The 12337-nt window shown below is 36.4% G+C and overlaps 1 protein-coding gene and 1 long non-coding RNA gene across 3 annotated transcripts in view; one reads left to right on the top strand and one right to left on the bottom strand.

Moving 5' to 3' along the window:
• LOC136828772 (flotillin-1-like) overlaps positions 1–5382 on the bottom strand; it is a 26586-nt gene extending 21204 nt beyond the window's left edge. The window contains exon 1 of one of the 2 annotated variants that reach the window (XM_067086988.1): positions 4999–5382. In XM_067086988.1, coding sequence (XP_066943089.1) covers positions 4999–5053 — 55 coding nt within the window. In that variant the 5' untranslated portion in view covers positions 5054–5382. Of the gene's footprint in view, positions 1–547; positions 695–4998 lie in introns of those variants that run through there. The other variant, XM_067086989.1, reaches the window with a different exon arrangement.
• A 455-nt stretch (positions 5383–5837) lies between these two features.
• LOC136828771 (uncharacterized) lies at positions 5838–11980 on the top strand. The gene is made up of 3 exons (XR_010850217.1): positions 5838–5965; positions 7986–8158; positions 8669–11980. It is a non-coding gene; the product is annotated as an uncharacterized lncRNA (long non-coding RNA).
• The last annotated feature ends 357 nt before the right edge of the window (positions 11981–12337 follow it).

Genomic DNA, 12337 nt, shown 5'->3' with positions numbered 1-12337 from the left:
CCGTATCACAAAAACATGGCCGTACATGACTTCGATCTGACCCCAGCATGGAAAAACAATTTTAGGCCTAACTGATTGGTGCAAAATTTGTCACGTGGTGCTCTAGATTACTATGGGCATACAGATCTATTTCTTCTCTTTTTGGAGACAAATAAACTCTTGCAATTTCCTTAAGGCCGTGTCACAAAAACATGGACGTGCATGGCTTCGATTTGACCTGCAGCATGGTAAAATATTAGGCGTAGTTGATTGGTGCAAATTTTGCCATGTGGTGCTCTAGATGTCACAAAAAGCGGCTCGATTAACATAGCTGCCATACCGAGCACAGGTATGTTGCTATGACTACGATCAAGACTTATCGTTATGATATTATAAAAGTAGATAAAAAATGCAATAGAACAGATTTCAATGGAAATTTATCAACTAGGCCTAAGACTGAACGAGAGCGAGCGAACGCATGAGCAGTAGACAGAAGAAACCAACAAAAGGAAAAATTAGACTCATCGTCTAGAAATCAGTAAAGTAGTCACCACTTTCTTCTTCTTACCCAGATTTTCGTACAAGATGCTCCTCAACGTGATGACCTTAATCGTATCGTCGCCAGGGGTCAACAGAGGTCAGGGCATCCCTTTATCAAAATGACGGGAGTTGCCCAGGAGTCGTTCACTAGGTTATTTGACACCTATTTCTACCATAGGAAGGTGTAGGAATGCGTGCTGTTATATCATTTTAGCATCTTGCGTTAAACTCTACGCCGTGTAGGGAATGTTTTCCTTATATTGGTGCAAAATTAATTTTCTTTTAAAAGGAACATGCATATTTTCAATGTTGCCACAAAATGAGGGAAACAAAGCCTAGGGAATTTGAATACAAAAGATAAGTACATCAACCTAAGGAATTAGAATCAAATCCAAAGACAAATGAATAAAGATAAATACATTAACGAAAAAATAAATATACTTCTGAAGAGACGGCAGCTGCTGAGAACTGTCTCAGAGAAGCTGAGACAAGTGAGCCAGGAATAAAAAGAAAGGAGACAATTCCCTGGGGCAGAGAGAGAGAGAGAGAGAGAGAGAGAGAGAGAGAGAGAGAGAGAGAGAGAGAGAGAGAGAGCGCACCCAAGTCAACAGGACTTTTTCATACACTTGAAGTAAACCTTTAACGCTCATTTCTTATTAATAGTTTCCATATTTTCTCTTAATCCGTTACGGCACAAGTCGGTAATTCTATGCATTTATTTTTATGTTATTTCAAAAAATATATATATATATATATATATATATATATATATATATATATATATATATATATATATATATATATATCTTGTTATGTTGTATACTTCAATAACATATTTCCCCCTCACAAATCTAAGAATGGCGTGACCTTGCAAAAACAAAAACAAGTGAAAAATGCGCCGAAGTTGCTTTGGCGCAATCGAGTTTTCTGTACAACGTATAATCAAGGCCACTAAAAATAGATATATTTTTCGGTGGTCTCGGTATAATGCTGTATGAGCCGCGGCCCATGAAACTTTAACCACGACCTGCTAGTGCCTTTGGCCTATATCGTTGCCAGAAGCACGATTATGGCTAATTTTAACCTTATATAAAATAAAAATTACTGAGGCTAGGGGGCTGCAATTTGGTACGTTTGATGATTGGAGGGTGGATGATCAACATACCAATTTGCAGCCCTCTAGCCTCAGTCGTTTTTAAGATGTGAGGGCGGACAGAAAAAGTGCAGACGGACAGAGAAAGCTGGCACAATAGTTTTTTCATAAAAGTAACTCAGCATCTTTACCTCATTTCTCTCGAAAATGAGATAAGCGAGCTTCCAATCTTCATTTGCTAACAACAATTCTATAACCTCATGCTAACAAGTCTTTCTTGATATATTCTCTTAAGGACAAGAGATAAAAAAAAAACATTCTCTTTTCGTACAAAAAAAGAAAGGAAACATCACTATACATAAAGTAGATTCAACCACGAATTTGCAACAGAAATCTCAAACTCTGCCAGCTATCTTTTGGGCACCCCCACCCTTCTCTCTCTCTCTCTCTCTCTCTCTCTCTCTCTCTCTCTCTCTCTCTCTTGAGACGCCTTCTGAATGAGCACAATTATGTTGGAGATAAATTTACGTATGGCGTAACTGTTCATTATAATCACCCCTATATACGGTACATAAACGTTATAATTCTCTCTCTCTCTCTCTCTCTCTCTCTCTCAACCAGAAAGTGAGATAACAGTTGGATCTTGAAATCAGTCAATCTCTATCAAAGATTCAAAGATACAGACTGTTAAAACACGAGAACGCTCTCTCTCTCTCTCTCTCTCTCTCCTACGAAACTATCTTACAGGTGAAGACTGAGATAGCAATTGGGTTTTGAAATCAGTTATGCCTATTAAATATATATACTAATAAATGAAGAGAACTCTCTCTCTCTCCTAGGAAACTATCATGTTGGCGAATGCGATAGCAGATGGGTTTTGAAATGACCCTATCCGTATAGATATACAGTATACTAATGAGAGACGAGAGCAGACATATAAACGGTTTTTAAGTAACTTCCATAGACCTAAGTTAACATGAAAACGAACGTTACATTGAAAACAAACATCTAGTTTAAAAGGCAGTCTTCTTTAAAAAAAACTCAAATTAAAATATCAGTTATTCTAACCAACAACAACAACAACAACAAAATGTTAAGTATACCTTAGTTTTCTAACCAACAGCCAGGCCATAGTGCACAAACCATACGGGTAAGTCATATAAAGCGCGCTATAAATGAACCACGCGCTTATAATCCCCTATGGGACTGTAGTCTCACTCTACTTTAGTGAGAACTCTACGTCTGAATTACTAATAATAATTATTATAGTTCGTAAAGTATCATCATGCATTATCCATCACAATACCGATGCATTCTTCACAGTGCGACTACGATAGTACTATGGACATTTTTGTTTTTTTAATTAGGGGCATTTTTTATTGTGGTAACCTAGTTTTGCGGGCCAACACTGACATGCCGAATTCTGCAAGGCGATCCTTTCTTAATTACACATTTCCTGTCACTCGACGATGCAAAGAGATTCTATCACCGACAATTATATACTCGACCTTAATTCATTAAATAATTTGAGTAAACTGCACAACTATACTAACTATATTAGTTAAAAAGGCGAAAACTATATCCGTAAACAATGTTTGGCAACTCTGAGGTCCAACGATGGGGGCGTGTCCTCGAAGCGCACATGGCTGAGCCCGTGACAACATACAATACTCTGGAGTAGACCATATAACTATTTTGGGCTCTATTTACTCGTTCCGAAGGAAATGCCGATTGAATTAACTCTATAATGCACCTTGACGATACATGCATTGTTAGATGACGTCACATAATGCAGTAAACTATAGCATGAGTTGTATTACTATATCCGTACACATACAGAGCCCATAGCATACTGTCAGCAAGAAGACTTGGAGAATCTTCCTCTGATCTACACAGTCACTAACAACTCGTGAAAATAACGAAAACAAGTTATGTACCTAACGGAAATAAGCAGTACATATATTAATACACATGGCATGTGTTAAAATTCGTGTGAATGAACCATAACAGGTTGATGTTACTCTCCTACAACAAGCATAATAATCAATTTCATGTCTACGCTAAGGGGGAACTGTGGAACGCAGCTCTCTTGCTACGACTGGCCAAAAACCACGCCCATACAACATCGGTGGATACAGGATACATGACGGAAATTCGTTCTATTTCGCACATAAATACATTCATTTCCATTAGATAAATATAACATTTGGACGTTACAAGCCAAGGATGTAGGACTAGTGTTACCTAAAAGTGAAGGCAGCACACGGTCGGATGCATAAACATAATGTTCCCGTAACACGTGTAGGCCTATTGGTTTGGTTTTTACCATAGAGGGTAATAATTTTTTTTAATGTATCTTATTGGAGCATATTAACTTGAAACTTTCATTCTTGTTTCGACAAAAATTTCAAATTACGTGGCTGGAAAAGGAAGTAAACTCTAGGTTATATATATATATATATATATATATATATATATATATATATATATATATATATATATATATATATATATATGTATGTATATTATATGTGTTCATTCAAGGATGAACCGTGGCAACAGGAGTTTTATGCAACTTGGCGTAAGGCCCACTGGTAGCACGGCAAGGCCACTACACACACACACACTCTATATATATATGAATATATATATATATATATACACACACACACACATATATATATATATATATTTTTAAATATATGCGTTCATCCAAGGATGAACCATGGTAACAGGAGTTTTACGCAACTTGGCATAAGGCCCACTGGTAGCACAACAAGGCCACTGCACACACACTATATGTGTGTGTACGTATATGTATAGATATACAGTATATGTATATACACATTATACATATACACACTAAATTATCAGAGCTGACATTACTAAAAATGTAGATAATACGCCATCAGTAATTAATTCCTCTCTTTTTCTAAACAGTTGTCCCCTATCATTAGATTAAAAATACAAGCCTGTAGCCTATCACCTTAGCTGTAGAATTAGACAAAGTATTTTTCCAATAACATGAAGTCGTAAGTGAAAATGCAAGAAAATGAACCAATAAAAGTTTAGTAAAATAGTCATTTAAATAACACATAACAACATCAAGTTAACAATCAGCAAATTACACGGCTGATGAATTGTTTATTCACACTAATAATAATGATCACACTTCCGAGGATATTAGCTCAACGGGCAAAACCCCTTGGGTACTCCAACGGCCATTGATCTGCCCGTGTGCATTCCTTCGACGCTAAGATGATGCCAGCGGACCTCGCAATAATATGAGAGTTTGTATAACATACTACGGTAACCCCGCCATGCGAGAACCCACCCACCACCGGTCCTTTCCCTAAAAAAATTATGGGGTTGCAATCAATACTCACCAGACACCACGAGGACCTCATTCGGCCCGCAAGTCAGGAATATTGGAATCACCATTTCTGAAAGATAAGAGTCTTCTTTTGAAAGTATCACTACACTTTCTGGAGGGGTGAATATAACTCCCGCCGAAGTGGGGATATCGCGTCGAACGGCAACAACCACTATTAGACCCTCCGGCAGCCTCGGGCGCCCGACTACTACCGCGTATATAACTTTTGAGAACGGCCGGTACTTGCTCTTTTAGCTAGGCCGAAGGTATTTAACTCTTCTCCTCTCCTTTTTCCCTTTTATTCGGTATGTTTCTATACGTATCGAGTTCAGGGACGGCCATTTCATACGCCGTTATCAAGGGCGATTTCGCTGTCGTGTAAATGTTTGAAAAGTTCATCATTATTCATGACTACACGTAACGACGGGGACTGGACTGCCAACGGTTGATAATCGTAAGTTGTCAGTGACTGTTTCACTTAGATATTAAACATTGGGAAGGTGAAACTAAACAGAGTAGCTAAAAACAGACAGAATTATTCCGAATATTTCCGTCCGTAAATTTCAGAATTATAAAGGTTTCGCATTATCAACAAAACATGCCACAGGTATGAGGCACGCCTGGCAACGTTTCACACACCCCGTGTCCGAAAGGGTCAACGCCCGCGAGAATTTGTTGTCATTTTTTTATAAATGGCAGTCACAAATAATCATTTATGAAAGAGCGTGTCATGCTAGTATAAAATTAAATTTATTAAATAATATAGATCCATTATTTTTATACTGCGAGTAGGAAGATATGAAGAGACGAATAACGAACTTCGTTCCGGATGATCAAATTCGGAGGTGGTCTCGGCCCTAGTCTCTGTAGAGGGGTGGCATAATCTCAACGCGCATAACATCGCTTTCTACAGACCCAAGGCCAGCCCACGGCACTTGACAGTGACAGTGTCTTCATTCTCGGCCGTATCCCCAGTTTATGTATATGAATCTTCATCACTCAAAGGATTGCTCATATTTTGTTATATAATTTATTTTTTTCAAGTTTAATAGCGCACTTGGTTTCTTAGCATTACATGGACCATCATATTCTTCAATTGCCGTCGTGAATCTTTTTATGAATTTTTACGCCCACGCCATTACTGGGAATGTTCTTTGCCGGAAATGTTTCTATACTTCTCCGAATTGCAAGGCTCTTTAATTATTTACCCGGCATTCGCTGCACGAGAAGGAAGAGCGAAAGTTAACCGCAACATAGTATGGATCGAAATCTGCCAACATGCGTTGTAGGTTGTATAACAACAATCTGACATAATTTTGAATTAAATTTTGACTTCATCCTTGGCGGCTTGTCTTTGGGTACGAGTGATGTCAGTGAAATTCATGGAGAGCCAAACACAGTGTGCCCCGTTCAGCTTGCAATCGAAGATAAATAAAAAATTGAAGGAACTCTATTCAGAAGACGCTCTGGTGAATAAGTTGTGTGTGTGCCTCGGGGAACCATTTATCATTTCCCATAACTGTGCCAGATGGTTTAAATGGGAAACCGACAAACCGTGCCAAGCGATCTTTGCTTTGCATCTTCCATTTTCCCTTTCAATAATTCAGCGACTTTCTACTTCATTTTGATATAGTAAAAGAACTCGTTCATTCATCGTTAACAATCTCTTAATAAGACTGATTTCCCTAAACTGTTTAGAAATACGCTCGCTTAACTGATAAGTGAAAAACCATTAAATTCGTTTGTATTAATGTCTAAACTCATGTTTCAAAAATGGAAGATTTGCCGAGTGATATTAGTAGGCCTACAGGAAATTGAATAAGTAACTTACCTTCTTGTTGTTATTAAGTAATTCAATAGTTACATATGAATACTGTAAATTAGTAGGCACATAGACATTATTACCAAGCTTTCCACTAATTCTCCACTGTTACCTTATTTATAGGCCTTGGTTAAGATACATAAAGATAACCCTTTTAGATCTGTAATTAACTCTGTAGTCTCTGTCTCGTCTAAACTTTCAAAATATCTCTCAAAGTTATTATCCGTAAAGTTTTATGACAAGCAATTTATTCTTGAGATTATTCTAATACTTGTGCCATAATTTCGGTTTGTAGATTACATTTTTGGCAGTTATAGGCCTATCTGAAGATGTGCCGTTTATCAGCTTCACGCTACTGTAGAAGCTGAAAAAGATGGTCGCTTACCCTTTTCATACATTGTTATCGCATGTAAATATTTTCAGCTTAGAAATACAAATTCTCTCTCTCTCTCTCTCTCTCTCTCTCTCTCTCTCTCTCTCTCTCTCTCTATATATATATATATATATATATATATATATATATATATATATATATATATATATATATATATATATATATATATATATATATATATATATGTGTGTGTGTGCGTGTGTGTGTGTGTGTGTATTGTAAAGACATCAGACGTCTCTTCGTTTCCGCATCAGTTACTTCACGCATTGCATTTCTTAATATGTCAAGACTCTCATGTAAATATTCATGTGTAGAATTTTCTGGCCTTTCCGCCGATATGTATTTCATCATTGTACATCTATTATGTCTCTCAAAATTGCCATTTGTTTGTCTGTCAACAAACACAAATTGCGCAGAGTGCGGGTCACGGTGATCGGAGGTCGGGCACCACATTTCCGTCCGCACTTTGTCATGTATACTGCGATTAGGTAATAAGTTAATACCCAGTTGACCTTTCTTGTCTATATATATATATATATATATATATATATATATATATATATATATATATATATATATATGTGAGTGTGTGTGTCCTTTAAATGAGAAAGAGAGAGAGAAAGATATACAATTCATTTCTGTTTACAAAAGGTTGCTTGTGCTAGGCCTAGGTATTGCAAACCATATGCTGGCGTATACATTCTTCAACTATGCAGTGATAAACTTTATCCTTCCCCTATGCATCCCTTTATAACCTCTATATATCCCTATATTCTCTATATAGGTCACCACTCGCTTAGAAAAGTGAGATTCCGAGAGAGCCAGGTCCAGAGATATAGGGAGTCTGGCGGCAGACATCATTGGCGCCAAGCCCATCGATCTGCTCCTGTGGAGAGGATGTTGGTAGGGGGAGGGGCGGCTGAGTGTAAATGGCGCCAAAACGTCTTCACCACAACGGTGAGAATTTGGTAGATTTGTAAATATTGTATGTTTGTATTGTACGTTTTGAAAATAATGTAATATAATAATGATATAACGTAATATACAAATTAATACTGTGTTAATATAATGAAGATAAGGATAATATAATGTAATATACAAATAACATCGCAAAACTTTGTTTATGGTTCTCTATACAAAATATAATGTTTCTCATATGATTATTCAGGAATTGCCAAGAAATTAGAACTCCTATATAGCACACAGATTATTATTATTATTATTATTATTATTATTATTATTATTATTATTATTATTATTATTATTTAAAAAATGGTCTTTATCTACTAAGCCAGCTTCCAATAAACAGGAAGCGCTAAGGCATAAATGAGGAAAACATGATAAATCGAAAAACATTGAGAAAAGTCAAAAAGACAACAGAAGACATACGCAGTCTACGCTGTCAGGGTTTTTCCAGAAGAATGAGAGCATATTTTAATAATAATAATAATCCCCCTTTTTATTCAGCTGGGTGAATTCCAGAGCAGTGCAAGAGAATAGCCATCATTGGAAGAGCGAGTCATCCAGCCAGATGAAACACCACATTATGCAATCCCTCTCTTTCTCTCTCTCATGCACCCACGCACGCACACACTCTCATATTAAAAATGACACAGCCATATTCACGCAACCATTTTGATATAAACGGAATTCATATTCAGTATAGTACTAATAGTAACGGTATAATATGACTGTGAACTAACTGTCAAATGATTATTATTATTATTATTATTATTATTATTATTATTATTATTATTATTATTATTATTAGAGTGCAAAGTTTTTTATTATTATTATTATTATTATTATTATTATTATTATTATTATTATTATTATTATTATTATTATGATTATTATTCAGAAGATGAACTCTATTCATATGAAACAAGCCCACCACAGGGGCCATTGACTTGAAATTCAAGCTTCCAAAGAATATTGCTGCTTTCATTCGAAAGAGGTAGCAGAAGGTGATAGAAAATACAGAAAGAAGAGATCAGTTATTAGAGAAGAAAATTCAAATTAACTAATCAATAATTAAATAGATAAAAATGTAAGTATATTAATGAAATTCAAGCTTTCAAAGAATATGGTGCTCATTACAAAGAAGTAACAGAAGGTAATGGAAAATACAGAAAGAGATCAGCTATTAAAAAAAAAATTAATAAATAAATGGATAAAAATGTAAGTAAATTATTGAAATTCAAGCTTCCAAAGAATGTTACAGTGTTCAATAGGAAATACCGAAAGAAGATATCAGCTATTAAAAAATAAAAAAATAAATTTAAAAATTTATAAATAAACAAACAAAAATGTAAGTAAAATATTGAAATTCAAGGAGAATTGTTTTAGGGTAGTAATGCGCTGGTTGTCTCGGCCAATAAAATAGTACTGCCTCAGTAACAGAAAGAGTAAAAGGAATTGTGGGGTGATGAAAAGTAAGGAAGACATTACATGTAAGTATTCTGCTAAAATAAGCATACTAGTATCACCTTAATAGCTGCGGTAATTAGAAAAGAAAGTGATTTTGTGAAGTTACATTGAAAAAAGTACAACATTGAATTATATACTTGCAAAGAATTACTTAAAGTATTTATTGCAGAAAGCGGCAAGGTTCCAGCAATAAAACGAACTCTCAAATTAGTGCAGTACTAAAGAAGGTAAAGGTAAAGACTAAATTAAAATGCATAGAAAAGAGAAAAACGGTAAATAAAAACGGAAGGTAATGTTATTTATAAAAAGGGATCAACAATACGAAAGAGAAAACCTATGAAGTAAAGCTGTTTTAAAGTTAAATAGCTCTGCACCTCACACACGCGGCACAGGTGCCCGCAACTGTGTTTGTGGAATGAGCGCTTAGGAGCCCGGAACCAGGAGCCATTGCAAAGAGTAATTTAGAAATCCACAGAGAATGGAAAACAGAACTATTATTATTCAGAAGCTGAACCCTGTTCATATAGAACAAGCCCACCAAAGGGGTCATTGACTTGAAATTTAAGCTTCGAAAGAATATGGTGTTCATTGGGAAGAAGCAAGAGGAGGTAAAGGGAAGTACAGAAAGATCTCACTTCTCAAAAAAGTGAAAATAAATTAGTAAATTAATAAATAAGTAAATATATATTAAAATGCAAGGAAAATTAAATTAGGCTGGTGATGCATTGCACCTTCTCTTGAACTTTTCCCCGTAGGGGGCTAACGCCGTCAGTGCACCTCATGCCGTGCACATTAGTTCTCCACTGGCTAGCGCGCTGTTGGCCAGCGTTCGACTCTCCGACCGGCCAATGAAGAATTAGAGGAATTTATTTCTGGTGATAGAAATTCATTTCTCGTCATAATGTGGTTCGGATTCCACAATAAGCTGTAGGTCCCGTTGCTAGGTAACCAGTTGGTTCTTAGCCACATAAAATAAATCTAATCCTTCGGGCCAGCACTAGGAGAACTGTTAACCAGCTCAGTGGTCTGGTTAAACTAAAATATACTCAACTTAACTTAACTATAGGCATTACTTAAGGTTCTTTGCAGCGTGCCTCGCTTCGGCCGCTAGCGGCAACCCCTTTCGTTCCTTTTACCGTACCTCTTTTCATATTCTTTTTCCTCCATCTTAGTTTCCACCCTCTCCTAACAACTTATTCATAGTGCACTGCGAGGATTTCCTCCTGTTACACCTTTCAAACTTTTACTGTCAATTTCCGTTTCAGCGCTGAATGACCTCATTGGTTCCAGTGCTTTCGCCTTTGGCCTAAATTCTATATTCAATTCTCTTGAACTTTTGAAATTCCAATTGCACGACATCCTCTGAAGGGGCTGAAATGAAAGCAGCTACAATTATAAGCGAAGAATGAATAAAAGCTAAACTCAGATATCTTAGAAATAATCTACCGAGGAAAGAATAGTAGGGAAGAGAGACACTTCACACAGACAGAGGAAGATGAGAGATAAGTCACAAGAAACTAAAAAAAAAAAAACTCGGAAACGAAGACGAAGGAACTTAGGAGGTGACAATGCAAAGGTAATCCCTATGAACTGAAGTAGTAATGTAGAAAGAATAGAATAGTAGTGAAGAAAGAAAATTCACACAGAGAGAGGAAGACGAGAGATAAATCACAAGAAACTAAAAAAGCTAAAAATAAGGGCTCAGAAACGACGACTAAGAAATTTAGGAGGTGCCGATACAAAGATAACAACTATGGCAAAAAGTAGTAATACTACTACTACTGTAACCCTGAACATACCACCTGCATACTTCCAAAAAGCATTTGACTCAGTTAACAGAGAAAAGCTTATAGAGGGGATGAAGAAATATAGGCTACATGCAGAGGTAATAAGTGTAGTAGCAAAGATATATACAGACGACATAACAAGCCTGTGCCTCAACAATGTAAAACAAAAAGAGCTAAATGTAAGGAATGGAATAAGGCAGGGGTGCAATGCCTCAACCATATTCTTCTGCTAATAACTTAATCGTAAAATTAGAAAGTACAACAAAAGGTTTCAGAAATGAAGTTGTAAAGACAGAGGCACTATTATATGCAGACGATGGATTAATCCTAAGACTCACCCTTGAAGAAAATTATAACAAAAGCAATGCAAACCCTTATGGAAATAGCAAGCGAATGTAGCTTAAATATAAACAAAGACAAAAGCAATATATTAATATTCAACGACTGGTATAGTGTTGACGATGTAGAAAATATGCAGCACATAGAAGGAATAAAAATAGTTAAGCAGATAAAGTACCTGGGTGTCATGATCAGCAACATGAAAGAATGCTTCAGAGAAAAGCAGATGGCAAATATGGCTCATGCAGTCATCAGTAAAAGCTGTAGCAGGGTGAAAATAGGAAAATTGTATTGTAAAAGATTAGTGATGGCGTCCTTCATGTATGCCATGCAGGTCATTTCAGATTTTTGTTGTGGTGGTGGGGGGAAGACGGTTTGGCGAGCGAAGCGAGTCTAATCAGCTGGGGGCTTTTTGATTTTGAGCTATTTTATGTGCTTTTTGAAGCACATAAAATAGATAGACAGATATAACTTAATGTGATGACACATTGGAATTTTGGTAGGAGTAATGGAAAAAAAGCTGCTGTTACTTCTTGGGGCTTGGGGAGGTGAAGGCGGGGGGGGGGGTGGCAAGCTGAGG

The sequence above is a fragment of the Macrobrachium rosenbergii genome, chromosome 43, assembly GCF_040412425.1.
Source record: "Macrobrachium rosenbergii isolate ZJJX-2024 chromosome 43, ASM4041242v1, whole genome shotgun sequence".
Lineage (NCBI taxonomy): Eukaryota > Metazoa > Arthropoda > Malacostraca > Decapoda > Palaemonidae > Macrobrachium > Macrobrachium rosenbergii.
This window is presented reverse-complemented; position numbering and strand designations above follow the sequence as displayed.